Source organism: Pogona vitticeps, chromosome 1 (assembly GCF_051106095.1).
Source record: "Pogona vitticeps strain Pit_001003342236 chromosome 1, PviZW2.1, whole genome shotgun sequence".
Taxonomy (NCBI): Eukaryota; Metazoa; Chordata; class Lepidosauria; order Squamata; family Agamidae; genus Pogona; species Pogona vitticeps.
The window spans coordinates 275,201,170-275,229,140 of record NC_135783.1 but is presented as its reverse complement, the minus strand read 5'-3'; the positions used below and the strand labels follow the sequence as shown (position 1 = coordinate 275,229,140).

Below are 27,971 nucleotides of genomic sequence, written 5' to 3'. Positions count from 1 at the left end.
TTATTTTTCAGTCAAGCATGAAAAGGTCTCACCTGCAAGTCTCTATAATTTGTGAAAGTAATGCTGAATGCAGATCTCTGCGAATTTCACCCAAACAATCCTGAAATAAAATAAAAAAACTGCTGCAGCTTTTGGAAATACTGAGACAAATTAGATAAAGAGCTAGGTGCACTTTGTGGAATCCTTTACCCGTGTGTGCATTGTAATAGTTTATTACATAACTAGGTTACTAATTAGATTTTTTTTTAATAAATAAATCAGATTTTCACCAGTGTGTTCTTTGTAATTCTGTGGCACATTGTAATTAGAAATGTATTCTTTGTAATTGCATATCTTACCATCTGTTATAATGAGATTGTGATATTATTTGAGTGAGCAGCCTCTAAAAAAGCCAAAGCATATCTGAAGCAGATTTTTTAATAATAAAAAATAATCCCCGTAAAATATAATTAAAGAATGGCATCCATGACTGTATGAGCAGACTTCTGGCCATTGGGATCTCCTCTTCATCACCCACCTAGGTGCTTTTAGAAATGCTTTCTCTTAGTCCCACCACATTCACAGTTGTGTTTGGTGTGACCATGGAAGAGGGCCTTCTCTGCCACTGATCTCAGACTCTGGAGCTCCTTCCCATAATTGCTACTGTTCCACAAGCAGACAAAGACCTTCCTCTTCAGGCAGGATTTCCCTTAGTGACTGGCTGCTGAACAGAGAGATTTTTAAATGGGTTATTGTGCCTTTTAAATGTGTTTTTGGCATTGATTTTATTTTCCGTTGTCTTTTTAATTATGTAAACCACCTTGAGTCCTTTTTTTAAAGAGAAAGGTGGGGTAAAAATATTTTAAACATATAAAATAAAATATCAGGTCCTTTGCAGACATCAATTGTGCACTGAACTGTGAGCACTCTTTAAAGTATGAATAGTTAAAGTGCACAAAATTGAAAAATGCACAAACAAGATCTAGTTGCTTTGGAAAATGCATTATTTAGACAACATGCACAAATTCACAAGTTAGGGAAAATACGTGTTTCAGTGAGATAAGAGGGAAAAACACAAGCCAATATGAAACAAGGATAGGAAGAAAATCTTCCCATAGTGCTTTCCCACTTTCCCATCTGTCCTCATCACCTCAGGAGGAGCACAGGACTGTATTAAAGAGAGAGCCAATAAACTTCTCTTTCAGAAGCTTTCTTCTAGTCATGGTTTTGAAACTTAATCCATGAAATTGCTATTGTTCTGAATATCATGCTGTAATAAAGATCTCTGATTCCTAGGTAGTAATTGTTTACAACCTTATTTGAAATAATACATATTTGACGGTACCATTTTTTTCCAAATATTTTTTCTTTTTGCCTTCCAGCAAAGAGCTCCTGCAGACAAAGAGACTCCTCAGGTTTCCTCAAGAAGAGTATATAATAATCAAAGTACCTGGGACTGCACTTCACAAGATGTAAGTTTAATTCATGTGGAAGTTTAATCAAACCCCTAATGCTGTGTGTGTTGTATGCTGTCAAGTCAGAACCAACTTGTGACTCTACTAGAGCTTTCAAGGTAAGTGAGATGTTTAAGGGATGGTTTCACCAGTTCCACTGCCTTAGTGAGTTTCCATGGCCAAGTGGGGATTTGAACCCTGTTCTCCAGAGTCCTAGTGCATCAATCTATTCACTACATCACACTGGGAATCAACTCTTGATGCTAGTAGATGCAAATGTATGCATATTTAGGTGTGTAGCAGTTAAGATAGGATGCATAATGTTAAATTAGGGGGAAATAGTAATATTATTCCTGGGGGCTGCAAATGGGATGCTTTTCTATGTAAGCGCCTACTCTCTCTGGCTTTGCTAGAAAAATGTAATTCATAAGATTTGAGAAGTTTATCAGAGTGAAATGCAACAAGAGGACATATGCTTTAATTTGCCAGAATCCACTTGCCAAATTCACATGTGAAAATGCCATTTAAAACTTTTTTTTTAAAAAAAAAAATTCTAATACATTTATTAATTTTTGTTTAAAATATTTTTACCCTGCTTTTCTCCTTAGTATGGACCCATATTAAATCTTACAGCATTAAAAGACAATATATAAAGCAAAAAATAGTAAGTATACAAATACTGAAAAAAATGAAACAAATAGAATCATGAAAGGCAGTAAGCAAAAGCAGCATCAAAAACACATTCAAAGCAATAAGGCGCAACCATTCATTTAAAAGCCCCACTGAGAAAATGAGGTTTGAACAGGACAGTGCTACAAGTCACTATGGGACAACCAGTTAATCCTCCATTCAAAGCCATCACAGGGAAAGCAATGTCTGTGTAAAATAACATGGCCTTGCACAAAGTATGTCTTTCATAGCAATTTAACACTGGACATGTAAACATTGAAAAGGAAAAAGAAAGCACAAAATTGGAAGAAAAAAAAAGGAAAGTCCTAGACCATTAAACACCTAGAGGTCTGAAATGTATATCAAATAAGCAGGTAGCTCACCAAATTCCTTCAGCAAATCCTGGCAATTTGCTGTCTTTGCAGTTTGCAACAATGACATACATTTCCCATAAACAACTGAAAAACTATGTTTCATCATTTAGTGGTTTGCTGTACCAGCAAGCCTCAATTGTTGATAACTGAAGGGAAAAATAAACAAGTGAAAGAAATATGGATATAGGAAAGGAAGGGACATGCCACAAACCATCATTAACAATGTTGTTGACAGTTGAAGGGAAAAATAAACGTAAGAATATAAGAAGAGCCCTGCTAAATCAGTCTAAGGACCCATCTAGTCCAGCCCCCTGTATCTCACAGGGGCCCCAACCAGATGCCTCTGGGAGCCTATGAGACAACAAGAGGCCTGTCTCCTGATACCCCTCCCCTGCATCTGGCATGTTGAGGTACCTTCCTTTTTTGAGGTACCAAGCAAGAGAAATGCAAAAATGGGAAAGCAAGAGGCACACACCATAATCATTAACAATGGCAATAGAACAAGTGCTTCCTTTTTCTTTCAGTTGTTTGTTTTATGCAATCATGGCAAAAGGCAAAAGCAGCAGCAACTATGCCTGGCTACCATTGTATATCCTCCACAGTGTTTTGGACTTAGTGCTATTCTAGGATATTTGATGTGTGTGTGTGTGTGTGTGTGTGTGTGTTTATTTCCAATTTCTACAAACCTATTTCTTTTTCAGAGAAGTAACTGTGTTAGTGTGCCTCACCATGTTCACAAAAAGAAAAGAAAAAATTAAAAAGTGAAATAGTGTGATGTTTAAAGACTAATAGATTTATTTTAGTGTTAGCTTTTGCAGGTGAAAAGCTACTTCAGAGCTTTTGTGGGTCAAAATCCAATTCTTTAGAAACATCTGAATAGATGTTGATCTGTGAATTCATGCACACAAATAAATCTGTTGGTCTTTAAAATGTCTTTTTTTAATGTCAGACAATGGCTATAGAGAACCAGCTTCAAATCCCCGATTGACCAAGACGTTTGTTGTGCAACCTTAGGCTAATGTTTCTTCATAAGCCAAAGTTACCTTGTATGGCTGTTATGTGGGGAAACCTTGTAAGAAAGTTGAAGAATGCTTCCTTGAATAAATGAATGAACCAATCTATTAAAAAAGCACATCAAACTCATTTTTTCCCACAGGTATAGTTTAAAGTGATGCTGGAGATTGCTGAAGAACACATGCAATGGAATCCTGAATATGTCTTCCATTGCTTCTTACCTGCATCACAGTGCACCCCAACTGGTAGGGAATCCTGGTCCTCTGGATATATGGATAGCATTTTCATGGAGACACAAGGGGAAGGGAAAAAGAAATCCCTATCTACTTGCATGCACCTAAGTCTGGACCCATTCCAATGTAATTATATAATTTTTCCATTAAGAACAAAAAAAGTGTACAGATGCATTACGTCCTCGGAAAAACAATTAAGATGAACTAAAAGGAGATACAACATCATCAATTTCAAAGGCGTTATAATTATCTGTGTCCTGGCACAGCAGGCAGACCCCAGGCTCCTAGAAATTTAATTAGACTGTACAACAGAGCAGTATTAATCAAGGTTTAGAACTAAAGAAAATATAAGGAGAAATTGACATAATAAATAATGAATTGTCAATAGGTTTCTCAGTAAACAGAAGGAGAAAGAACAATAGTTTTCAATCTTTAAATAAATGCAATTTCAAATAAACATTGGCTAAAATCCTGTTAGTTATGCCTTGGAGACTAATTGAAGCAGCATAACTTCTAGAGGAGAATACCTCCAAGTTAAAAAAAAATCACTGCAGACATTGTCTATATTGTGCAGTCACATGATTTGGTGCATGACAGATAACGTCTATGGTGATTTCTTTAGGCATTTCACTTTTGACCCCTGAAAGCTATGCCATTTGTAGTACACTGCTGTAAAATCCCAATAGGATTTTATCCACTAGGTTCTGTATTCCAGCACAGTAGTTCCTCTTTGTCCTTCCCTTCCTCCTGAGGGGTTCATTTTAATAACGCCATCTCCAGAGCCACTTTTCCTGCTTCGGTTATGCCAAAGAGATGCACAAAGGGATTTCTGGTCCCTCTACATATAGATGTTTCTTTTGAGAATAGGGATAACTTCTCAAATACCAAAATCCAATGCCTTCACTCTACCAGTGTATCTCTCTTTAAATACATCTGTTAAAAAACACCATATGTGTTTTTCTCTTGATATCATGAAACATTTTGCCTTTTTTTCTCAGCTGCTATTGTTCTACACATGCCAACTGTCAAGATCTTATTCTATGTCCTGATAACCTGTTTCTTTCCCCTGTTGTGTCTGCTTAGCTATTCTTGCTACACAGGAACAGGTGTATTATGCTCTGATGTTGACTGTGTGTGGTTTCCTCTTCTTTATCTACTAGTTGTTTATTTGTCTAAAAACTAATAGAATGAAATAGTTATAAATCGATAGAGGCAATTCTGTTTTACGTATTTGGAGATTAGAATGATGTCAGTCCTGCACAGTTACAGTAGTCTGATAAAAGTTATCTTTTCATGACTCCATTCTACCCAGATCTGTACTTTTGTGCGGGACTTTGAATTCTTTGCCAAGGAGCTCTAGTGTTCTGGTTCACCAAAAGTGGAAGAGTTGCAATGTGACTGAATCCAGAGGGTTTCAAAATCACTCACTCTGTTTTCTATGTGGTATTTTTGATTGGTCATCTAATACTAGCATACTGTTCAAATTAGTGTTGCTGACTTTTAATCTTTTAGGGGTTCTTTGAACAAACTATCTGATGAATTGAGTAGAAATGTAAACCACCACAAAATCAGAAACTTGAACAGCTGAAATAATTCTTTGAAAGTCAAAGCTTTATGCATTCCCTGTTTTTAGGCAAAGAACTTATAACCCAACAGACTCAAAGTTTCTGTGGGCAAAATCATGTTAACATAACTTTGTGCAAGTGTAACTTGGATTTGGTGCTAGATATATTTAAGTTACACTAATTAAAAACTGCATCACTTTCAAGGCTCCCTAGGGCTCTCTTTTGCCCTGGGGAAGTCTTTGGGAGCATCAAGATGGAGGAGGGTAAACCTTTAAAAGTTAAAAATTGCCTCTAGGATCAGGATTATGAGTGACAATCAGGTGGTTATTTTTAATTTTTTTTACTGCTAAAGTCCTGAGGCTTCCAAAGGCTTCAGCAGGGCAAACAAGAACCGAAGGGAGCCCCAAAATAAAAAAATGGGAGAATATGAAGCTTTTAATCAATATAAATTAAATGTTTTCAGAGCCTGATCTGAGTAATATTGGAATAAAGTTACAGTAACAGAATTATGCCCATTGTAATAATATGCAGGTGCTTCAGATTCTGCTGATTTCAACAAAAGGTTGTTTTTTTAAAAAAAAACTAGGGATGTACTTCGGATTCAGAATTTGAAACTGAGGTATTTCTTCCCCCTTCAACAAACATTTTTCTTGAATAAATTGAGTAAATTGGAATAAAGAACATGGTTGAAAGTAGAGGAGAGAAAGGAAGGGAAGGAAGAAGAGGAGGAGGAAGTGAAGAAAATTACAGGTGCTTTGCCTGAATATTGAAGTTTGAGTAGTAGTTGATAAAATTGAGTGTCACACCCCCATCCCACATCAGAGTCATTTATTTTTCCCTTTTCATGTTATTTCACTATTTGGACAAATGTAAATATGTCCAAATCCTTCAAAATATTCAAGTACAAATCAAAGTGGATGGGTAACAAATCAGCTCAAAGAGAATTACTTGCAATTTATAGGACCAATAATTCAGACAGTGTCAAAATGGATGATATTTGTCCAGCCATAATTTTTTTATCCTTGAACTGCTCCCTGAAAGCCATTTTTTTGTAAGATGGACAGTGGGCTTTTCCTTTCACTTCAAAAACAACTCTACCAACTTCAGTTTCTTTGCCACTACCTAAGATCAGTCCTGAATCCCATCTAAATGCATCCACAGCTAATAAATTTAAACTTGCATGCTCAAAATGGCAGTTAAATTTGCATGCTCAAACTTCCACATCACTTTCCCTACCTGATGGGTTGTTTTGTTGCTAGGATGTGACTGGGTTGCCTTTAGACCAGTCAGTCAAACTGCTTGATACAGGAGGGAGAACTCCTAGTACAAAAGTATCTGAAAAAAAATATATAAATCCTAGGATTCCACCAAAGGGTGGCATGACAATTAAAGTAATACCAAGTTACTATAAATGCACAATGGAGAAACACTTAGTAATACAATTCTAAAATTAACACACTAATAGCATTTGATGTTACAAAGCAACTCTTGGGTTTGATAGAATAAAAGTTCACTTCCTTGACAAGCTGGGCTGCATTTCTGAACTCAAACTCTAAACGTTTTTCCATTCTGAAATCTTCTAGTCTTCTCTCATTAGAAGGAAAGCAATAGAAACCCAGTAACACATTCAAGACTGGCTAAAAAAAGTTATATGTAGTTAAATCTGAAGATAAATGGCAGTTAAGTAGGACCAAGTGTGAATATATTCGGGTTAGCATTTCTCATTAAACTTTGCTTCTGATAATGATCCAGAAGAAGCTGTGTAGATAGAGAAACAATATGTAATTAATGAGCCCAAACCGTATTAAATGGTATTGTGTGAGAAATGAACAACTCATTGTTTAATTACATTAGCAGCTGAAGAGAAAACTGAACAAAGAAACAGGTTTCACATCAGTGTGTATTTTCTTCTGGATTATGCAGACACCTCAATACAGTGGTGCCTCGTTTAACAGGTGCTCCATTTAGCGACGAAATCGCTTAACAATGACTTTTTGGAGCGTTTTTGCACTTCGTTTAGCGATGGTCCCTGTGGGCGATTTTCGCTTAGCGATGGTTGGGACCATGCTTTGCATAGCAATTAAATTTTGGGTCCCCTGTTTTGCTTAACAATGGTTTAAACAGCCTCATGTTTGCTGTTTTTTAAATGTTTTTCTGTTATTTATAAAGTTAAAGTTTACTGTTTAAAATGTTTGAAATCATAAAGTGCACTTAATAAACCCTTTGTTATCCAAATTTGACTTTGTTCTGACTCTTTTTAAATTTGTTGTTGTATTTTTTTCCCCTCATTGAGATGCATTGAATAGGTTTCAATGCATTTCAATTGGGGAACCGCGTTTTGCTTAACGATGTTTCCTATGGCAATTTTCGCTTAAGGACGGCAATTCGTTCCTATTGGAACGGATTATCCGGTTTTCAATGCATTTCAATGGGAAACCACGTTTCGCTTAGCAGCGATTTTTTTAGAACGAATTAACATCGCTAAGCGAGGCACCACTGTATTGTATATGTGTTGTATTGCCATATTTAAGTATGCCTTTATTTAAGGTTCTTGAGAAATGTCCATACAAAACAGAATGTAACAATTCAATTTAGGTTAGAAGTCCATGTGATTTACCCAGTTCAGTTTTATGCTGCTCTATCCCTTTTCTGCAATGGGAGATGTCTTGGCAAGCTCAGCACTGCATACTATCTCTTACAATTTCTCTTACAATATCACTTACACTAAGCCTTTATTATATCTGAGTTCACAATTATGTGAGTTACATCACTTCCCCTCTGGCCACCCCACACATTTACACAAAAGGGATGGAGTTCACCCTCTGTGAGATTTGAATCTGTAACAATTGCTAAAGTCATATTTGTTTGAACAAAACGGTGAATGGATTTGAAGGAAAGGGGAAGAAAAAGAGAACATTTTTATATTAAAAGTAATGCTGTAAAGCATCTTTTCATATACATTTTCATAAGTGTTCTTGGACTAGTTCACAGAGTATTTTGCTAGCTCATTTTTTGCACATACCCAAACTAAGAATTTGTAATCCAAAATAAAAAGGCAGTTTGTTTGTTTGTTTTTTACCAAGATCTCCCACTTCATTATTTGGGCCCATGGGACAAACAGGGAAACCTGCTGCTATTTTGAATACAGTGCATGAGCTTATAGGAACAATTATGAAATCACTCACAAATTGAATAACTCCTAATACAATATGCACCATTCCCTTCATGCAATCTGTCTTCAGGATTATGATCCCTAACTTTCAGTATTGCTTCCTATAAAGAATCAAAGCGAGGTGGAAATCAGAATCCAATAGTTTAGAAAACATTTTGGTTTGTTTTCAGCTATTTACATTCATTGCCTCACATCAGATTTCTAGCTCTTTGTCCTCAGTCTCCTTTTTCTACAAGACAAAAATGATAACCATTTTATTTATTTCCAGTGTGTTCCTGCAGTCAGCACATCTTTTACAATCATTAATCATTTGGTGACCAAGGACATGGAGCAATGGACCAAATCATGCACATATTTCTAAGTACCCATGGCATTTAGCTTCATAATTTGATCACTCACCTTTTGCCATTTGGCACAGCAGACCTGTTGACAGGAGGAAAGTAGTCATTGTCACAATTCCCATTTGAGGTTGACCAAGTTTTTAAACTAAACTTTAGTTATTCTGTAGTTCCTTACAGGAAGAAAATTGTTCTCTAAGCAAAGGAAGCCTTAGAATTTGCCTGAATTCCATATTATGTGTCAAATCAGAATGATTCAGAAAGATTTAGTAGATGTCTGAATCAAAGCAGAAGTAATTAATGATTCAGATTCTGAGGGACATAAAAATCCAAATGGTAGGTCAGGAAAACAAACAAACAAACAATACACACACTCTTTGCAAACTCTTTGTAAAAGAAAATGTGATAGAGAGGGTGGAGAGAGGGGAACAAGTATGGTCTTGTGATTGACACACTGTTGTTTACTGATAGTAAAGGCTTGCTTTAAAGAAAGTGTGGCAGTCCTCCAGAAAAGGGGAACATTTTGCCATGTATCTCCGGGGAATTAGCATATAATGTTGTGAGGCATATTCAGAATATTTCTGTATCACATTTGGATAGGCTGCAGGGGCTGAAATACTGAGCCTCAAAAAAGACCTTTTAAAGGGAAGAGCAAGCACTTTGTTATAAGATTGAGCATGACTGGAACAAGCTCAACCGGAAGAGCATTGCCAAGTAGATACATTGTTGCAGCTTCACTGCCAGGAAGGGGTGTGTTTGGAGGGCAATGAAAGTCCACAGAAATAGACAAAAGACATGGGTTTTTTTAAGAGTCGAAAGAACAGGCTTGACTTAAAGAAAGTAATGAAGAGACAGTGCTCCAAAAAAAATCCTCATTACAGAAGCACAGAGCAGTTGTGTTTGTCCCAGCACTGAGGGCTTTCAATAAACATTCTCTCAGGATTTCTGAGTGGAAGCTCCTAATACTAATCTTCAAAGGGAAAAAGAAATCAGCTCCAGGTCTGGAGGAATCTGAATTGTGGTTGACCCTTTCAGTGAGGAACCAATTGGTTGACTCTCAGGAGGAGAACTTTTAAAACTCCTTCCTGGACAAATATATGTTGGTGCTGGCAAAGGGATTCTGTGTCTGGTTGTAAAATATTTGAAAATATATTTTAAAACATTCAGAAGTGCTCTTGGTTAATTACAGTGAAATTACTAAAATTACTGTTTTTTGCTTTGTGCCTGGGGATTGTCTTGCTCAATGTTGCTGCCTATATCCTGTCATAGTTTCAACCATTCAATTGTCACAATTCAGTTGTTTGGTAACTAACTGCTGTTTGATTAGCATGAAGTCAGTGCAGAGCAAAAACCTAACCAAATGACAAAAAAGAGGTAAGAGCATCTCTCATAGAGAAGCTGCTAAATTTTAGACTATAGTTGTGAGTCTCAAAGGTACCACAGGGCTTTTTGCTGTTTTCACTGCATCTGACTTACATGGCTAACCCTTGAATTGGAATTCTCTGTATTGCTATGGATATGGCCCATTCATAAAGGAGTCTAGTTCAAAAGTCATGTTTTGCCTAATAATTATCTTTTGAGTTTAAAAATTCTATTTCGTGCTTATAATGGTCTCCCAGAACTGTTTTAGTTTGGATGTGCTTCATTCCCATTCATAAACAGGTTGCATGATATCACACTGGTCAGCACTGTGCCATTTACTTAAGCAGAGTCCTGCTTCATGGATTTAGCTGAATACCTTTATAGCCCCATTGTTGCAGTTTGAAGATCTGACTGCATAGCTTAATAGTCAAGAGGCATCCTGAGTGTTACTGTTTTATTTTTTTCCTCCCAGATTCTTTTAATGAAGATGCACACTTGACTGATCCACTGTCATAATTTATGCTCCCAGCTGTGTACCTCTCCAGCTTGTGTTGTATAATTCACTGGCTAAGCTACCTACTGGAACTGCTGGATTTTTTTTTTACGTACTTTACTGATCAAGCTGCATATTTCATCACTTGAGTTTTTGCACCTAGATACTTATTTTCTGATCAAACAGCATGCTAAACTGATCAAGAAGGAATAATGTTTTAAGGCATAAGCCACGCTTCTGTTCCAGCTAGTTTAATGTCTTACTTCACAGCTTCCATATTCTCTCTTTCTGTTCTCTGTAAAAAGAGAATAATTGTTCCATCATGAATGTACTTTTTTTTAAAAAAAGAAAGTACACCAATATGAAGATATTCTTAGTTTCTACCAGTTAGTTATAAACAGGACTGCCTACATCAATATATTTTAATCACGTAAGATCATCTTTTTGTAATATAAGATTCTGTAAGCAGAACCAAAATATTGTAAGCATATTTCAAGGTACAGATTTATCACTGTGTGGAAGATAGATATACCTGTATCATCATGATCCCCTGGGTATATACCTAGGGAGTTCAACCACATTTGTCATAACAGATAATGTAGAGGTGTAAATATGCTCACAAAATACATTTTAACTTACATGTGCAAGTGTGAATCTAAACAACATGTGTTTAGATATGTTTGCATCATATAGATAACATCTTTCAGAATTCAGCTGAGACTGTATTGAGCTACATCTCTCTGACATTAGAAGAAGTATTGCTGGCATAGTCCCATTCCCCATGAAATCTGGTCTGGGGAATCCAGGACCTCACTGTAGCAAATATACTGGGACATGGGGCATGGTGGGGGGAGAGAAAAGAAATCTCCTGTAGACACTGAATGTCATTGTCCATGGGAAACCTCTCCTTCGGGTAACCCAGGTGTTCTTGGACTACAACTCCCAGAAATCCTGGCCAGCACAGCTGGTAGTGAGGACGTCAGGGAACTGCTGTCCAAGATCACCTGGGTTACCCAAGGTTGGGAATCACTGTTCTACAGAATGCTTAAAATGATTCAAATTCCCTAGGAAATTAGCTTAAAGTAACAAACTTGGGCCATAGATACATTCTAACAGAGGCACCAATGTAGCTTTTCAAAATTCATAATGAAATGTGAGATCAAGACAAGGAAGATTTACATTCCTATAATGTAACAGCCAGAATCCTATTAGTCATGCCCGTTGGCGCAACATTATTGGCATAACTTGCAGTGACTAATTGCCACAGTTTACAAAGATTGGCATTTCTTGTCACATACGAGTTGTGTGACCTGCTGTGTAATAGATAATGCCTACACTGATCTCTTAACTTGTGACAGTTCATTGCAAAAAGTTACACTAATGGTATTACACCAGCAGAAGTATGTACTAGAATTCCAGACACTGTTTACTTTGTCTCTTAGAATAAATGTGAAAACAAGTACTGTTCTATACCTTCTTGATAGATATTGACCTTATAAAGGTACAAATACGAATACACTCAATTTATATATCCTCTGTAATCAGATCAGCTTCAGATGGCCTTTGTTTTGCAATGCATTATGATATAGATGTCATACAGCTCAATTAATTAATAACTGAATTTTCAGAAATTCAAACAGAGCTATCTGAAACATTGATAATATAAGCAGTTTGATAATATAAGTTAGTTAAATGATTGTACATTTTAAAGTCATTTTATTCATGTCTAGCTGTCTGGTACAAGATGAAAAGCACAGAGAACATGGAAAATGCAAGTTCCCGTCTATATCTAAGGTCACATTGTCAGATTGAGGTCCTTTTCATCCGGAATTTGCCTAATAAGGAATCTGTGAGGAATGTGCTTCTTGAAGTTTAAAAAATGAAAACATCGATTTTCCCATCCTGTGTCTCATGGAACTGCTCATGATCCCTCCTATAATTTGTGATTAAAAAACATGTTTCTGGGTTATGTCCAGAATGAGAAGCATACACTGCCAAACATGTTTCCATATGAAAAAGGACCCCAAAGTGACAAATGTGTACATTTCTATGATCTAGGCACACGTATAGCTGTGTGCATGCTTTGCTTCTCAAGGGGAAACATTTTGTACAAATTAAAGATATTAAAAATGGAAGAAAGATTTCCTGAAATCACTTATTGAAATATCTCATCAGATATGTTGTTGTTTAGTCATTACGTCATGTTCGACTCTTCGTGACCTCATGGACCAGAGCACGCCAGATCCTCCTGTCTTCCATTGCCTCCCAGAGTTAGGTTCAATTCATGTTGGTAGCTTCCATGACACTGCCCAACCATCTCATCCTCTGTTGTCCCCCTCTCCTCTTGCCTTCACACTTTCCCAACATCAGGGGCTTTTCCAGGGAGTCTTCTCTTCTCATGAGATGGCCAAAGTACTGGAGCCTCAGCTTCAGGATCTGTCCTTCCACTGAGCACTCAGGGTTGATTTCCTTCAGAATTGATAGGTTTGTTCTCTTTGCATTCCAGGCGACTCTCAAGAATCTCCTCCAGCACCACAATTCAAAAGCATCAATTCTTCAGCAGACAGCCTTCTTAATGGTCCAGCTCTTACTTCCATACATCACTACTGGAAAAACCATAGCTTTGACTATGAGGACCTTTGTCAGCAGAGATATCTCATCAGATTAACATTACTCAAATTGACAAGAGGGCAATTTTCATGAGTATACTCACGTAACCTCATGAGCTTGCAGTTGAGAGGACAAAGGTGAACGAGCAGACAAATGCCTTTGTGAAGCCTGTTCCTCTCTCATCTCTGGAATTCTGTTCAGTAAGCCCCCAATTGTGAAAGGAGGGGCACATCCTATCCTGGGGGCGGGAAGGGGGGGCATGCCAAACAAAATTCACTTTCTTTCCATTCCTCAGGCAGCTTCTGGCTGGAAACCCCTCACACAGAAGGAGGACTGTACAGAAGAGCTGCACATGCAGTGTCAGCCTGCTTGATGCCCATGTAAGGGGTGGAACAACTGTTCCTCCCTTTTTTTGCTGGACAAAAATTTTCAAACTGATGGAGGAAGAATTGGGAGCTCAGAACAACTTTTATGAGCTCTTGGCATGTATATATGTGTCTATTCAGTTTTCTTGCAGTACACTGCTGCCACTGTTAGTTGAAACTGGTAAATACTTTTAATAATTTTAAAAGCATTTCACCCAGTTTAGAATGTTCTTCTTTGGGGAACCCAAATTGTGTTAATATTGCAAAGGACTTCCAACAGTATTACATTGATTTATGCCATCTCTATAATCTCATGATGCGGTGTAGCATTATAGCAACTGTGCCAGTAGCTAAAGAACAGAACTACTCATTTTCATATTTCCTTGCATTTGCTTTCAAATGGCCTTCACCAAATGCCTTGACATGGCATAAAATCATTTTGTTTTCCATCCCAATGAAAATTAGTCATACTTAGTAAATTGCTCTTAACATGACAGAATGCCTGCTTTCTTTACAACAGTCACTCGCGAGGTATTTCCATGGCAGCCATTGCCTCTCGAATTGGTCCCCTCCTTACTTAATACAATAGCCTCTGAGGTTTACAGCCTCATCTATCTTTCCTATTCCCTCTGCCCTCACATCCACATGCTTTATTTTTCCATCACTCCAAGCAGAAATAATAAGAACAGCCACAGGAAAAATATAGCCCTCTTTTTGACATTGACCCTAAAATATTTCTTGAGATTCTCAGATTGGCAAGTAGATATTACACATCTAAGGTGGTTTGCTTTAATCTTCCAAAGCAGGGGCCAGAAACCGATGTTAGGAATTGTATTTCTCTTATTATGCTTTTATACAGAATGAAAATCCAGATTAAAATTCTGTGGTAGAAGACTGCAAACTCACCCTGTAAATCCCAAGGCATGCGTTTGACAAAGAGAATTAAAACAAACATTAAACACTATATTTTTTTCCAAGCCAGAATGTCCTTAGGAAAACGATGAAGCCTCAGTAGACTACGGTAATTATTTTGACAAAGGAGATGGTAGTAGAGAGACAGACTTACTTCTGTTCCATTGTTTTCCTTACTGGCCAGAATCCTATTACTTACCAGCTCAAACAAAGAGGAACAGAACAGTAGACCCCTTACCTACAATTCACTGATTTATGCTGATAGAGTTACTCCAGCATACAGAAATAATAAGATTCTGGCTACTGTTTCTTTTGTATGCATATGAATGTAAACAATGCAAAATGTGACATCATCATTTTCCAATTCACACAACAATCAAAGTTATGATGTTATAGTGGGAACATGGTTCTCAGGATAAAGTCAAAACATGATGGTTAGAGAGTTTTCTGGCCCAGTCTGTGATTTGCCTCATGTTATTTATACAATGATGAAAGGAAGGAAACAAAGCAGCAGGAGTGGTGATAGAGCCACGTCTCTTATAAAGTGTAATTGTCCATTATCTTAGATTCAACATAACACTGTCAGTATTTATTTTTCATTCAGGTGGATTACACATTGTATTAAAATCCTATTACTTGTTTGATTTAGTTAATATTTATCTTCAGTAAATGCATGAGTAGATCCCATTGGAGTGGCCCAGAGTAAGTAGATCTGTGTTTGATGAACTGCCAGATCTTAAATTCATGACAGCAGAAAGTTGGATGAAAAACAGATGCACCAAATAAATATCCAGGGTGCTATATTTTACAGAAAAGGTGAGCACCTAGTTCTTGTCAAGTGACAACATCAGTTTCAGAAAGATGAGGTTACCAGCCATTGGCATAACAGGAAGATACCTAGAAGGTCAGATTGGGATGCCATAAGGGGCATATCCAACCCAGAGCCTCAACTTCTTCATCCTTATTTTACAATCTGAAGAGGAGAACCTTAGCTGATTTGGATAGCCTCCATGCATAGAAAAGGCTCATCTTTTCACCGAACTGCTGTCTGCATGCTCAGTGTGACACAGAAAGGAGGAAACTAAGTGCATTTCCCTTCCTTGCACATTAAGTTTAATCCCTAATGAATCTCTGGATAATATTAACAAGATTTATAAAATCAAATTTTGTCAACTGCATATTTATTTTTCAAAAACAGATTCATGCAAGTCCTCATCCAGATTTTCAAAATCTATTCTTGTTCTTTCCACATCTATGTTAATAATATAGAGAGTCTTCTATTAGTTCTTTTCATTCATTCAAAGTGCTCCATATGGTTCCCAAATGAAAGAGAGAAAATATTTGATACTAATATCCTGAAAATCTCTTCCTTGGGTTTACGAATTTTAGCCTGGCATATTCTGTAAAGTGACTTTCATAAAACCACACAATAATAATTAAATGTATTTTTAGACAGTTGGAGACTAAATGTACTCATTTTCTGAATTACTATAATGTACACTCACACCCACACATAATAAGATGTTGCAATTAAAATGCTGAAATGAAATAATATATCTAATATAAACAAAAGTAGCTTTGCTTTAATTTGTTCTGATTCCTGATATTTTGTGAACAGCTAAGTTAAAAACATACATAAAACAGTTCTCAGTAGGACATATTCTTATTTAGTGAAATGCATTTCTTAAATAAGGCCACAATACTTTTTATGTTGCACAACAGCCTTGAAAATGCGTTTTTGAGTACAATGACAGTTGCTTCTGAGCTGCAACTAGGAAAGATGGTGCTAAAAATTAGTACACTCCTGAAACTAAAAATAAAATTCAGATTCTTGTTATCTGAAGCATAGGCCACATTGTCTAAGAAATCACTTTCACTATATGTAGGATGACTTTCCATGTCATTCCTCAGTTTAGAGTGTGAACATTATGTTTAAGTGTAATTAATATAATATGAAAATAGAAGCTTTTGACCTATTTCTGGATGTCTTCTTCATTTCATCTTCATAATGCCATAATTTAACATTACATGTGAACAGGGTCATTATATGGGCTTAAAACTGATTGCTAATATTAGATTACCCTTACCTAATCAATGTACATAATTTACATTGATGACTTGCATAACTGTTAAACTACCATTCAACAAAGGCTGAAATCCAATGACATAACCTACACTGTGTAAGATTGGTGACATCAACAGCTACAGAAATTTTATCGCTAATGAAATATTGCAGTGCCTTCCCAAATATCCTGAGATTCTCATGCAATCCCCCCTGTTATCTGGAAGCTGTTGAAGCCTAAGGAACTGAAGGGAAAACATCAACACGACAGGATGACTTTTAAAATGCCAGCAATACAGTGGTGCCTCGCTTAACGAGCGCACCGCATAACAATGAAATCGCATAGCGATCCGTTTTTTCAGATCGCTAATGCGATCGCTTAACATTTTTCCTATAGGGCACAATTCACTTTGCGAAGACCGGTAAGCGTTTCGCTTACCGATCTTCGCAAAACGAAGCCCTGCGATCAGCTGTTCGGCGGCCAAAATGGCCGCCGGAAGCCCGGAAATGGCCCAAAATGGCCACGCCCAGCGTTTTCGCGCCCTCGTTAAGCGAGGCGAGGGCGCGAAAATGGCTGCCGGCCATTACGAAACTTCGTTGAACGGTGAGTATTTGGCCCATTTGGAACGCATTAAACAATGTTTAATACGTTTTAATTGGTTTTTTTGATCCGTTCAACGATGCTTCAGCATAGCGAAGGTTAATCCGGAACGGATTAACCTCGCTATGCGAGGCACCACTGTATTTGGAAATTAAAACTTCCCCTTCATTCTGCTGCCTCCAATCATTTCCTTTTGTTGAAAGGAATCCCAAGGGAAATTTGGGATCTTTGGGATAGGGGATCAGAAATGATGAAAAGCTACTATGGCTAATGTTGTCATCAGCCTAATATCGCATAAAGTTGCACAACAGGATTTCAGCCAATGGATTCTGTTTCATTTGGGAGTTGCATTTGTATTTAGATCATAATGCCCTTTCTACTAGAAATCACTACATTAATTTTGCTTTCCTTACCAGGTTTTCTGCAACATTTGCATTGTAGACTTTGGCACTTTAAGTGGTGCTTGCTCCACCTAATGAGCTCACTTCAAACTTATTTCTATTAGTAGAAAATCATCTTCTCACATTCAGCACCATGGGGTAAAATATGCCAGTAGTGATATGTGAAAACGGTTACTCTATCTGCACAGGTTCTGTTTCAATCATTTTGTTCTCAGGCATCCATAGAAGGCCCGTGGAATGTCTTTAATGGTCTCATGTTTCTGAATAAATTCTGCATGTCCAAGCTTTTTAAAGAAAAAGAATGTAAAAGTGTGGGAAACCAGCACAGGGAATTTATAAAACTGAGCTTTGTTCCAGATTTAGTAAAATGGACTGAACTCCTTGTATGTAGAAGGGAACCTGAGAGAGGTTTCCAAAATTTGTTAATCTTGTCTTTACTACATAGGGAGTTCATTGCTTTAATGGGAAAAATGAAGATAGGGAGTCCTAGGGAGGTGGGTAATTTGATCATTTTTTCTTACCAATGCTGCCTCCATTTTGCTGTAAGAGATTTATATAACATCTATTTGCTCTTTCTAGAGGAACAAAATGGAGTCCACAAAAAAAAAGCGCTACTGGACCTGTAGCCTTTCTATCCCTTTCAACCTTGCTTTGCATATTCGCTCGCCTCCTAAATGACACACTCATTTTCTTTGCTGACTGTGAGACAGAAAAATGGTGAAGGGTCTTTCCTGTCAGGTATAATAAAAAGTCCTAACTGGGGGTATTTTGAGGAAAGCAAAAAATAAAAGAGTAGATGAGAAAAGGAAAAAGAAACAGGGCTTTCAGGCTATTGATAATTAAAACAATTACAGGCATAGTTGAGGACGGCATATACAAGAGTATGACCTCACTGACTGTGTTTCTTTCTCTAATTCTTTTATTCTATTTCCAAGTCTAGAGATTTCATTTTTGTGACTAATACTTTAAGTCAGAGTGCCCCAGATGTTTTCTAAGATGTATAGATCTTGCTGGCAGCCTTCTCTTTCCTATTGCATCTGAAAGTGTTGGGATGAGCTTTCTCAAACGTTTCTGACAAAATCAATTGAAATTATGTGTGTAGGTTGTCTGCCTTTTAGTAATGGGTGTGGCAAGCACATGACATGGAGCAAAGCAAAGTTTACTTTGCTGAAACTTTGATCTCATCTAAGATAAATGCCAACCATTTTCTCCATCCATATGTGAAAGGTCATATTATTCAGTTGCACAGCTGATTGCACAAAAGGTCATTTGTCACTCTTCTTTTGAGAATGCTATCACTTCCTCATAAATTATCTTGCTCTGGTTTGACATTAGATATTTGTTTGTCTCCATCAATTGACACTGATAGGGCTATTGTTGTTGTTATAAGTAAATGCAGCTGCTGTGTATGACATGTTGTCAATACAGAGTGTTGCTAAACTTGGAGAAGAAGACATGGGAGATTAAGAATTGTGTCAGATCCTGCATAACATCCTATCACTACAATAAGGAACTCCAAAGGAATATAGAATATAGTATTCTTTTGCTTTCTGAAGCAAAGTGCACATACAGCAAGCAGAGAATGACTGCCTTCGTCTTTAAAAAAGACACAGGCAACTTTTGAGATGCTCTTAATACTTAAAGACCAGGCAACAAAACAATCATTTTCCTCTTCAGCAATTTGCTTTAGTTGTAATGAAGCATAATGTATGTTCAGGTACATTTGGTTTGCTGGGGAAAAAATAATCTCTTCAATATCTTCTCATGCTGACAGTGCCACAAAATACATACATCACTGTATCATAGGGCAAGAAGGACAGTTGCGTGGATTCTCATCTTGGCATATGAGGATGGCACAAAAAAGGATTTACATCCCATAAAACACACCTATCTAGGAGTAACAGTGCAATCAGAACTCAAAGATACACTGGCAGGAGCGGGTTTGGAACAAGCAGAGGCTTCTTAGATGGGTACAAACCCCTTCTGCTGGCTGATCTCAGATCTATCAACACACTTATTGGGCTTGCTGAGATCAGTCAAAAAAAATAAGAGCCAAAAAGATATGGAGTCTGTTCAGCCCAGACTCACAGCCACTATGCCAGGTCAGTTAGGCCAGGGTCAGGGGGGTCCAAAGTAATTTCCCACAGGCCTAATTTGGGAGGGTTTGGATTCAGCACAGGCTCAGCAGCTTGGTGTCATTTCAGTTAGCCCTGAGCGATCTTGGCTACTGAAGACTGCTCCTTAAATCTCAGTAAATTCAGTGGGATTGAGTTCTCCATAGTCGGACATAAGAAATGTTCCTGCTATAAAAGACAGGTAATATCTGGACATTGTTTGCCTACATGCCTGGCAGGTTTCTGAAGTAACAGCCAAAACATCATTGAAAAGAAAAGGAATTGCAGTTTCCCCAAAGATACTATGCCAATAAGCAGGAAATCTGGACAGAAAACTTCTGAGGCCCACTTGATCCTGTGCTTTGGAAGAATGGCAGAAGAAGACAAGCCCTCCTTTTCTTTGCTTTTCTGTTTCACTGGTAGCAAATGCCAGACCCAACTGAATAGAAGGATGTGGATTATGGGTCACCAAATCATACTTTCAGAACATAAGAAGATCTCTGCTAGATCAGAGAAATGGCTTCCCACATTGGCCAGCCAGGTATTTCTCGAATGTCTACATGCAAACGCTGAAAGCCACCTACCATTGTTGCTTCCAAAAGGTGTTAGCTTCCAGCAAGGGATAGTGACAAGAAAGATCGTTCTGCTTCTATTTCATGCCAATTTCCCCTGTGTTTCAAAATACATTTGCTTCATCCCATTTGCATTTAATTCTGTAATTTCTAAAAAAAAGCTACACAAGAATTTGCATTAGTTTTAGCATACTTTTTAGATGTGCATTTTCTATATGTATTATAAAAATATGAATCCTTGCATGCAGATTAATTTAAAATTAATACTTCTACACCTGTACATGAACATTTTTGAGTGGGGAACCTAAATTCAGAGAAGTGTGAAAACTGATGGGCAATTGTGTCCTCATCTCTTTTTTCATCAGGGAATGGCAAATGACTTTCTCTTGAAAGTGCTGACTGAACTAAGGCCTAATCAGTAGCAGCATACACCCCTAAATGTAGTCCATAATAGGTAAATATTGTGAGTAGCAGCCAGTGACAGACTTCTTATCCATGAATTTATCTAATATGTATACTTTTAATACTATTGAAGGTAATGGTCCTTACCACTTTCTTAGGTAACAAAGTTAATTAGCTTGTGAATATAGGCTGTAACAGTATCACTTGAACTGAAACTAATCTAGTCATTGTGCACGTGGGTGACATTTATTATACATATATACATTGCATACTGAATATATATATATATATATATAACCAATATGAAATAAATGGTATGCTTGCATGAGATATTATCTTACGTTTGAAAATATAACTGATGACATGAAACATTTTGTGGTCTTTGCTTGTTTCTGGCACAGTATAGATACTTAAATGCATACTAGATGCACATTTAAAATATTGTTAAAAATACTTTTTAAATTCAAATCACTTCCTGTAGGTAGTAATCCTAATTCAGAAAGTATTTAACTGCACCATCGTTCCAATAAAAGCTTGGGCATTCAGTGCACTGCAGTCAATTACCAGTTAATATCTTTGTCTCAGCCACAGAAACAATAATTAGCTTTTATTAAGTAACATAGAGTAATATGTGCAGATACATTTTTATAAAGGAAGTAATTAAATACTTTTTTCTCTCAGAGATGTTCACTGTTTGTGAGAATGCCTATTGTTTTATGACATAATTATCATATTAGAAATAAGGAGCATTTTATAGGGATATGAATTCAAGTATATTTTCTGTAGTATTTAAAGGGAGACGCTCACATGCATAGTCGCTGAAAACATGTGCCCCTGAGCATCATTCAGTTCAATTTTCCGATAGATTCCCCCCTCCTCCCCTGCTCTTGCTCTGATGTCTTCTGTAAACCAAAGGACCATATTTTCTGCAATCCTGGATTGGAGCATACAACCCAAAGTTTAGTTCAGACATGATGAATCATAACCCTACATTAAATTGTAGGGCTCATTCTCACATGCATGTTGTTGTTTAGTCGTTAAGTCATGTCCGACTCTTCGTGACCCCATGGACCAGAGTATGCCAGGCTCTCCTGTCTTCCACTGCCTCTCATGTGCACAGTTATGACAATAGAAAATTGAGAACCAAATTATGAATTATGGATGTTTAAATCAAGATATATGGCATAATTTCAATAATTTCTGTTCCAGAATGGCAAGATCTGTTTAGGAAGCCGAAACAATTCAACCTCTCCTCAACTAAAGGTGGTAGAAACAGATCACGACTTGCAGGTATAAATTTAATTAAATCTAAACTGGTTGTCAAATGCTGCTCTGGAGCTATTTCAATATTTTCTTGTTCAGAAATGTCCACTTCGTCTAAAGCTTCTTTTGAGCACAATAGATAATTTCAATGCCACAATGCTCTCTCTCTCTCTCTCTCTCTCTCTCTCTCTCTCTCTCTCTCTCTCTCTCTCTCTCTCTCTCTCTCTCTCTCTCTCTCTCTCTCTGTGTGTGTGTGTGTGTGTGTGTACAGTACATTTTTACTGGCCTCAAGCCAATGGTGCCAACATAAAATATAATATTAGAGAATTAGTCTCCATTGAATAGAATGGGATCTATTCTGAAATGAGTATGTCTGGGATTGTGGCTTCAATTTTATATTAGAAACAAGGCTTTAATCTAATCTAATCTAAAATTAAGGCCACAATCCTAGACATACTAATTTCAGAATAGATCCCATTCAGTTCAATGGAGAATAATTCTGAGTAGGGTTGCTGTTGTTTAGTCGTTTAGTCGTGTCCGACTATACATGACCCCATGGACCAGAGTACGCCAGGCCCTCCTGGTCAAATTCATGTTGGTAGCTTCAATAACACTGTCCAACCATCTCGTCCTCTGTTGTCCCCTTCTCCTCTTGCCCTCACACTTTCCCAACATCAGGGTCTTTTCCAGGGAGTCTTCTCTTCTTATGATATGGCCAAAGTATTGGAACCTCAGCTTCAGGATCTGTCCTTCCAGTGAGTACTCAGGGTTGATTTCCTTCAAAATGGATAGGTTTGTTCTCTTTGCAATCCAGGGGACTCTCAAGAGTCTCCTCCAGCACCACAACTCAAAAGCATCAATTTGTCGGTGGTCAGCCTTCTTTATGGTCCAATTCTCACTTCCATACATTGCTACTGAAAAAACCATAGCTTTGAATATGTGGACCTTTGTTGCCGAGGTGATGTCTCTGCTTTTCAAGATGCTGTCTCGGTTTGTCATAGTTTTCCTCCCAAGAAGCAGGTGTCTTTTAATTTTGTAGCTGCTGTCACCATCTGTGATCATGAAGCCCAAGAAAGTAAACTCTGTCACTGCCTCCATATCTTCACTTCTATTTGCTGGGACGTGATGGGACCAATGGCCATGCTCTTGGTTTTTTTTTATGTTGAGCTTCAGACCATTTTTTGCACTCTCCTCTTTCACCCTCATTAAGAGGTTCTTTATTTCCTACAAACTTTCTGCCATCAGAATGGTATCATCAGCATATCTGAGGTTGTTGATATTTCTTCGAACATTCTTGCTTGGGATTCATCCAGTTCTGCCTTTCACATGATGTATTCTACATATAAGTTAAATAAGCAGGGAGACAATATACAGCCTCGTTGTACTCCTTTCCCAATTTTGAACCAATTAGTTGTTCCATATCCAGTTCTAAGCCTTGCTTCCTGTCCCACATATAGATTTCTCTATAGATAAGGTAGATAAGGTGGTCAGACACTCCCATTTCTTTAAGGACTTGCCACAGTCAAAGGCTTTTGCATAGTCAATGAAGCAGAAGGAGATGTTATTTTGGAAGTCTCTGGCTTTCTCCATAATCCACCAAATGTATTCGCGAAGGCTTTCACGGGCATGATCTAATGGTTGTTGTGGGTTTTTCGGGCTCCTTGGCCGTGTTCTGAAGGTTGTTCTTCCTAATGTTTCACCAGTCTCTGTGGCCGACATCTTCAGAGGACAGAGTGCAATTTGGTCTCTGGTTTCTCTGCCCCTTCGAAATCCAGCTTATACTTCTGGGAGTTCTCGGTCCACATACTGCTGAATCGTACCTTGGAGGATTTTGAGCATAACCTTGCTGGCATGTGAAATGAGTGTAATTGCACGGTAGTTGGAGCATTCTTTGGCACAGCCCTTCTTTGGGATTGGGATGTAGAGGATTGTTTTCCAATCCTCTGGCCACTGTTGAGTTTTCCAAACTTGCTGACATATTGAATGTAGCACCTTAACAATGGCATCTTTTAAGATTTTAAATAGTTCAACTGTAATGCCATCATCTCCACTGGCCTTGTTGTTAGCCATGTTTCTAAGGCCCACATGACTTCACTCTCCATGGCTCAAGGTCAGCAACCACAGTATCTGAGTTTTCCGGAACATAGAGATCTTTCTGGTATAATTCCTCTGTGTATTCTTGCCACCTCTTCTTGATGTCTTCTGCTTCTGCCAGGTCCCTGCCATTTTTGTCTTTATCATGTCCATCTTTGCACAAAATGTTCCTTTAATATCTCCAGTTTTCTTGAACAGATCTCTGGTTTTTCCCTTTCTATTATTTTCCTCTATTTCTTTGCATTGTTCATTCAAGAAGGCCCTCTTGTCTCTCCTTGCTATTCTTTGGAAGTTTGCATTCAATTTTCTGTAACTTTCCCTATCTCCCTTCTCTTCTCTGCTATTTTAAAGGCCTCATTGGACAGCCACTTTGCTTCCTTGCATTTCCTTTTATTTGAGATGGTTTTTGTTGCTGCCTCCTGTACAATGTTACGAGCCTTCATCCATAGTTCTTCAGGCACGCTGTTCACCAAATCTAGTTCCTTAAATCTGTTCTTCACTTCCACTATGTATTCATAAGGGATTTAATTCAGATTATATCTGAGTAGCCCTGTGGTTTTTCCTACTTTCTTCAGTTTAAGCTTGAATTTTTCTATAAGAAGCTGATGATCAGAGCCACAATCAGCTCCAGGTCTTGTTTTTGCTGATTGTATAGAGCTTTTCCTTCTTTGGTTACAGAGAACATAATTAATCTGATTTCGGTATTGCCCATCTGGTGGTGTCCATGTGTAGAGTCGCCTCTTGTGTTGCTGGAAATGAGTGTTTGTGATGACAAGCTTGTTCTCTTGACAAAACTCTATTAGCCTTTGCCCTGCTTCATTTTGAACTCCAAGGCCAAACCTGTTGTTCCTTTTATCTCTTGACTCCATACTTTAGCATTCCAATCCCCTATAATGACAAGAACATCTTTCTTTGGTGTCATTTCTAGAAGGTGTTGTAAATCTTAATAAAATTGGTCGATTTCAGCCTCTTCAGCATCGGTGGTGGGTGCATAAACTTGGATTGCTGTGATGTTGAAAGGTCTGTCTTGGATTTGTGTTGAAATCATTCTATCATTTTTGTGATTGTATCACAATACAGCTTTTCCCACTCTTTTATTGACAGTGAGGGCTACTCCATTTCTTCTACGGGATTCTTGCCCACAATAGTAGATATGATAATTGTCTGACCTGAATCTGCCCATTCTCGTCCAGTTTAGTTCACTGGTTGTGTCAGTCTCCTGTTTGACCACATCCAGCTTACCAAGTTTCATAGATCTTACATTCTAGTTTCCTATGCAGTATTTTTCTTTGCAGCATCAGACGTTCCTTTCACTTCCAGGTGCATCCGCAGCTGAGCGTCTTTTTGGCTTTGGCCCAACCACTTCATTAGCTCTGGAGCTATTTGTACCTGTCCTCCGCTCTTCCTCAGTAGCATGTTGGACGCCTTCCGACTTGAGGGGCCAATCTTCCTGTGTCATATCTTTTAGCCTTTTGTTTCTGTTCATGGAGTTTTCTTGGCAAAGATACTAGAGTAGCTTGCCAGTTCCTGCTCCAGGTGGATCGAGTTTAGTCAGAACTCTCCACTATGACCTGTCTATCTTGGGTGTCCTGGCACAGCATAGTCCATAGCTTCTCTGAATTACTCAAGCCCCTTCGCCACGACAAGGTAGCAATCTGTGAAGGGGCTGAGTAGAATAGGTAACACTTAATTTAAAAAGATGCTGGAAAGGTAAATAGAAGAATTAAGGTCTTACCTACTGTCATTCCTTGTGTCATATCCCACATGGTTCAAAAGGACTTCCTCTTGGAACATATTTCAGAGATATAGCATGGTCTATGGAACTCTATATATCAATGAAAATCAGGAACCTTGACTTGCCAAAGCCAAAGTGCTTGTGTGATGCCACCAATTGATACAAACTAATGTTTTCATGTGGCATTTATCTTTTTTTCCCCTTCTCTGTGGCCTTTCTTTTACTTCAGTTTTAGACTTCAACCATTTACTCCTGTTGTTGCTGTTGTTGTTTGGGCTAAACATGGCATTCATATGGATGACACCACCAGGTTGGGATGGGCACTTAAGCTAGTGTAGACTGGTAGGAAGGTTGTTTGGTTCATTTTTATAACAGTCAATCAAAATTCTTTACTTTCTTTGATGATCAAAATGGGAAGAACTTCAGATTTAAAAATTTTCAGTTCAAAAACAAAACAGAGGGACATTTTAATAAAGATTGCATTTTTCTTCCATCCAACAACAGAAGTCACACAGTCCTCCATGGATGAAAACAGAAATGAAAAGAACCGCGGAGAGAAAAGAAAGCAATCCTGAAGAATTGGCTAAAATCAAGGAAAAGACTCTGTAAACATCAGCCAGCTATCTTTAAGATCTTCTTCATTTGCTCTCATCGTCATCTTTTTAGTCCAGAGGCATGAAAATGTACCACGTTTCTAAAGCATGCAGTTTTTTCACTATTTTATGGATGTTTGTAAATTAGTTTAGAAATTTCTGAAATAGATTGATGATTAGTATCTTTCAGCAATAATCCAGCAGAAATGGATGTTTGGAAGAAATGCTTTGTAATACAGTCCAGTTTTTTGAAATATTATTCTGCCTTGACCTGTAACTTGCTTATTATAAATCACTGTTTTGTAAAGAGATGCTATTAAGAATTTTTATTTTATTAACCAATTCTGTTTCATAAGTATCATTATTGCATACTAAGGTGAAGAGTGATGAACAAGTGACTACACATGTACACACACACATTGAGTCAGATGCAATAAGATAACCATGATTCAATATGTGGTTATCTCAGTTTTCTGATTGTCTCAAATCACTGTGTTATCTGTATGGTTCCAAATGCAATTTTATGTAAATGACAGTCACTCTTTTTCCAGGCAACTTGTCTGAAACTTCAGAGTATCCAGTCTGTTCAGTAAAGTGAAACCTGTTAATACATTGATATACATAGAAAATAACCCACAAGAGTTAGCTGTAACTGAATTCAGTTGAAAGTAATGGAACTTAACTAATCACAACTGTATCTCATTTTGTTGGTTCCAATGAAATTAAGGTGAAGTTCTCATTAAATCTTTCAGAAACTAAAGTTGGTCTAAAACGTTGCCACAATGTTATCAAAAGCTTGCTAATTATATCATATAGCAATCTTCTTACATCAGCTGACCTGCTTACTTATTAAGAGTGTGGCATTTCCCCCCTTGATTCCATGTTCATAAAGATACATGGGTTGAGTCATCAGTCCCTGGACCTATTATAAATTAGGCATAAACCACAACTGATCTGAACCAGTTTTATGTCAAAAATGACTCTGTGAGGGAGGTGTCACAGCTGGCACCCCAAGTGGGTCACTGGATCTCACTTGGCAGCTCCTGGAAGGCCTGCTGGACATGGGGGCTACTTGATCTCAGATGGGTGCAGAGATCAGCTGGCTCATCCTGAAAGGAGAAGCAGCTGTTAAGGTCCCACTCTTGGTTGTATGAACAGTTGGGAGTCACAAGGTTAGAGGCAGAAGATATAGAGTGGGGCAACCTGAGGTTAGAGAAGACAGAAGTGGGGAACTTGGAGAGAAGAAGTATTGGGTTTATGCAAAGGAGATGCTGGTGCCTGCCTGTTTGGCCCTCTTCATAGAAGGACCCCTGTACCAGGGTCATACTGTAACTTTGGGTGCCCAAGGGGAAAGCAAGAGCCCACCTACCTTGAGACCCAGAAGCCTCAGCTAAGGTGTTCAAACCATGGTCAGCGAGGTCCCCACTGCCACCACCACCACACATCTACACACTGATGCCTACACAGAAGGGGGACATAGGGCACGGCCTGGGGTAAGGATGTTTGGCCACTCCATGGTTCTTATTCCATTCATCCCCAGTGAGTTCAACTGGGAACCATGAAGAGACTGAAGCTGCCAGGGCAAGAAACAAGC

At 38.0% G+C, this 27,971-nt stretch overlaps 1 protein-coding gene and 1 long non-coding RNA gene across 5 annotated transcripts in view; one reads left to right on the top strand and one right to left on the bottom strand.

Moving 5' to 3' along the window:
• Positions 1 to 26,719, top strand: part of LUZP2 (leucine zipper protein 2) — a 484,579-nt gene extending 457,860 nt beyond the window's left edge. For all 4 annotated transcript variants that reach the window (XM_072985873.2, XM_020790416.3, XM_072985874.2 and 1 more), the window contains 3 exons: positions 1,362 to 1,451; positions 21,902 to 21,982; positions 26,289 to 26,719. In XM_072985873.2, coding sequence (XP_072841974.1) covers positions 1,362 to 1,451; positions 21,902 to 21,982; positions 26,289 to 26,393 — 276 coding nt within the window. In that variant the 3' untranslated portion in view covers positions 26,394 to 26,719. The remainder of the gene's footprint in view (positions 1 to 1,361; positions 1,452 to 21,901; positions 21,983 to 26,288) is intronic.
• The window catches only part of LOC144585842 (uncharacterized), a 757,174-nt gene that overhangs the window by 136,707 nt on the left and 592,496 nt on the right, over positions 1 to 27,971 (bottom strand). The window lies entirely within an intron of this gene.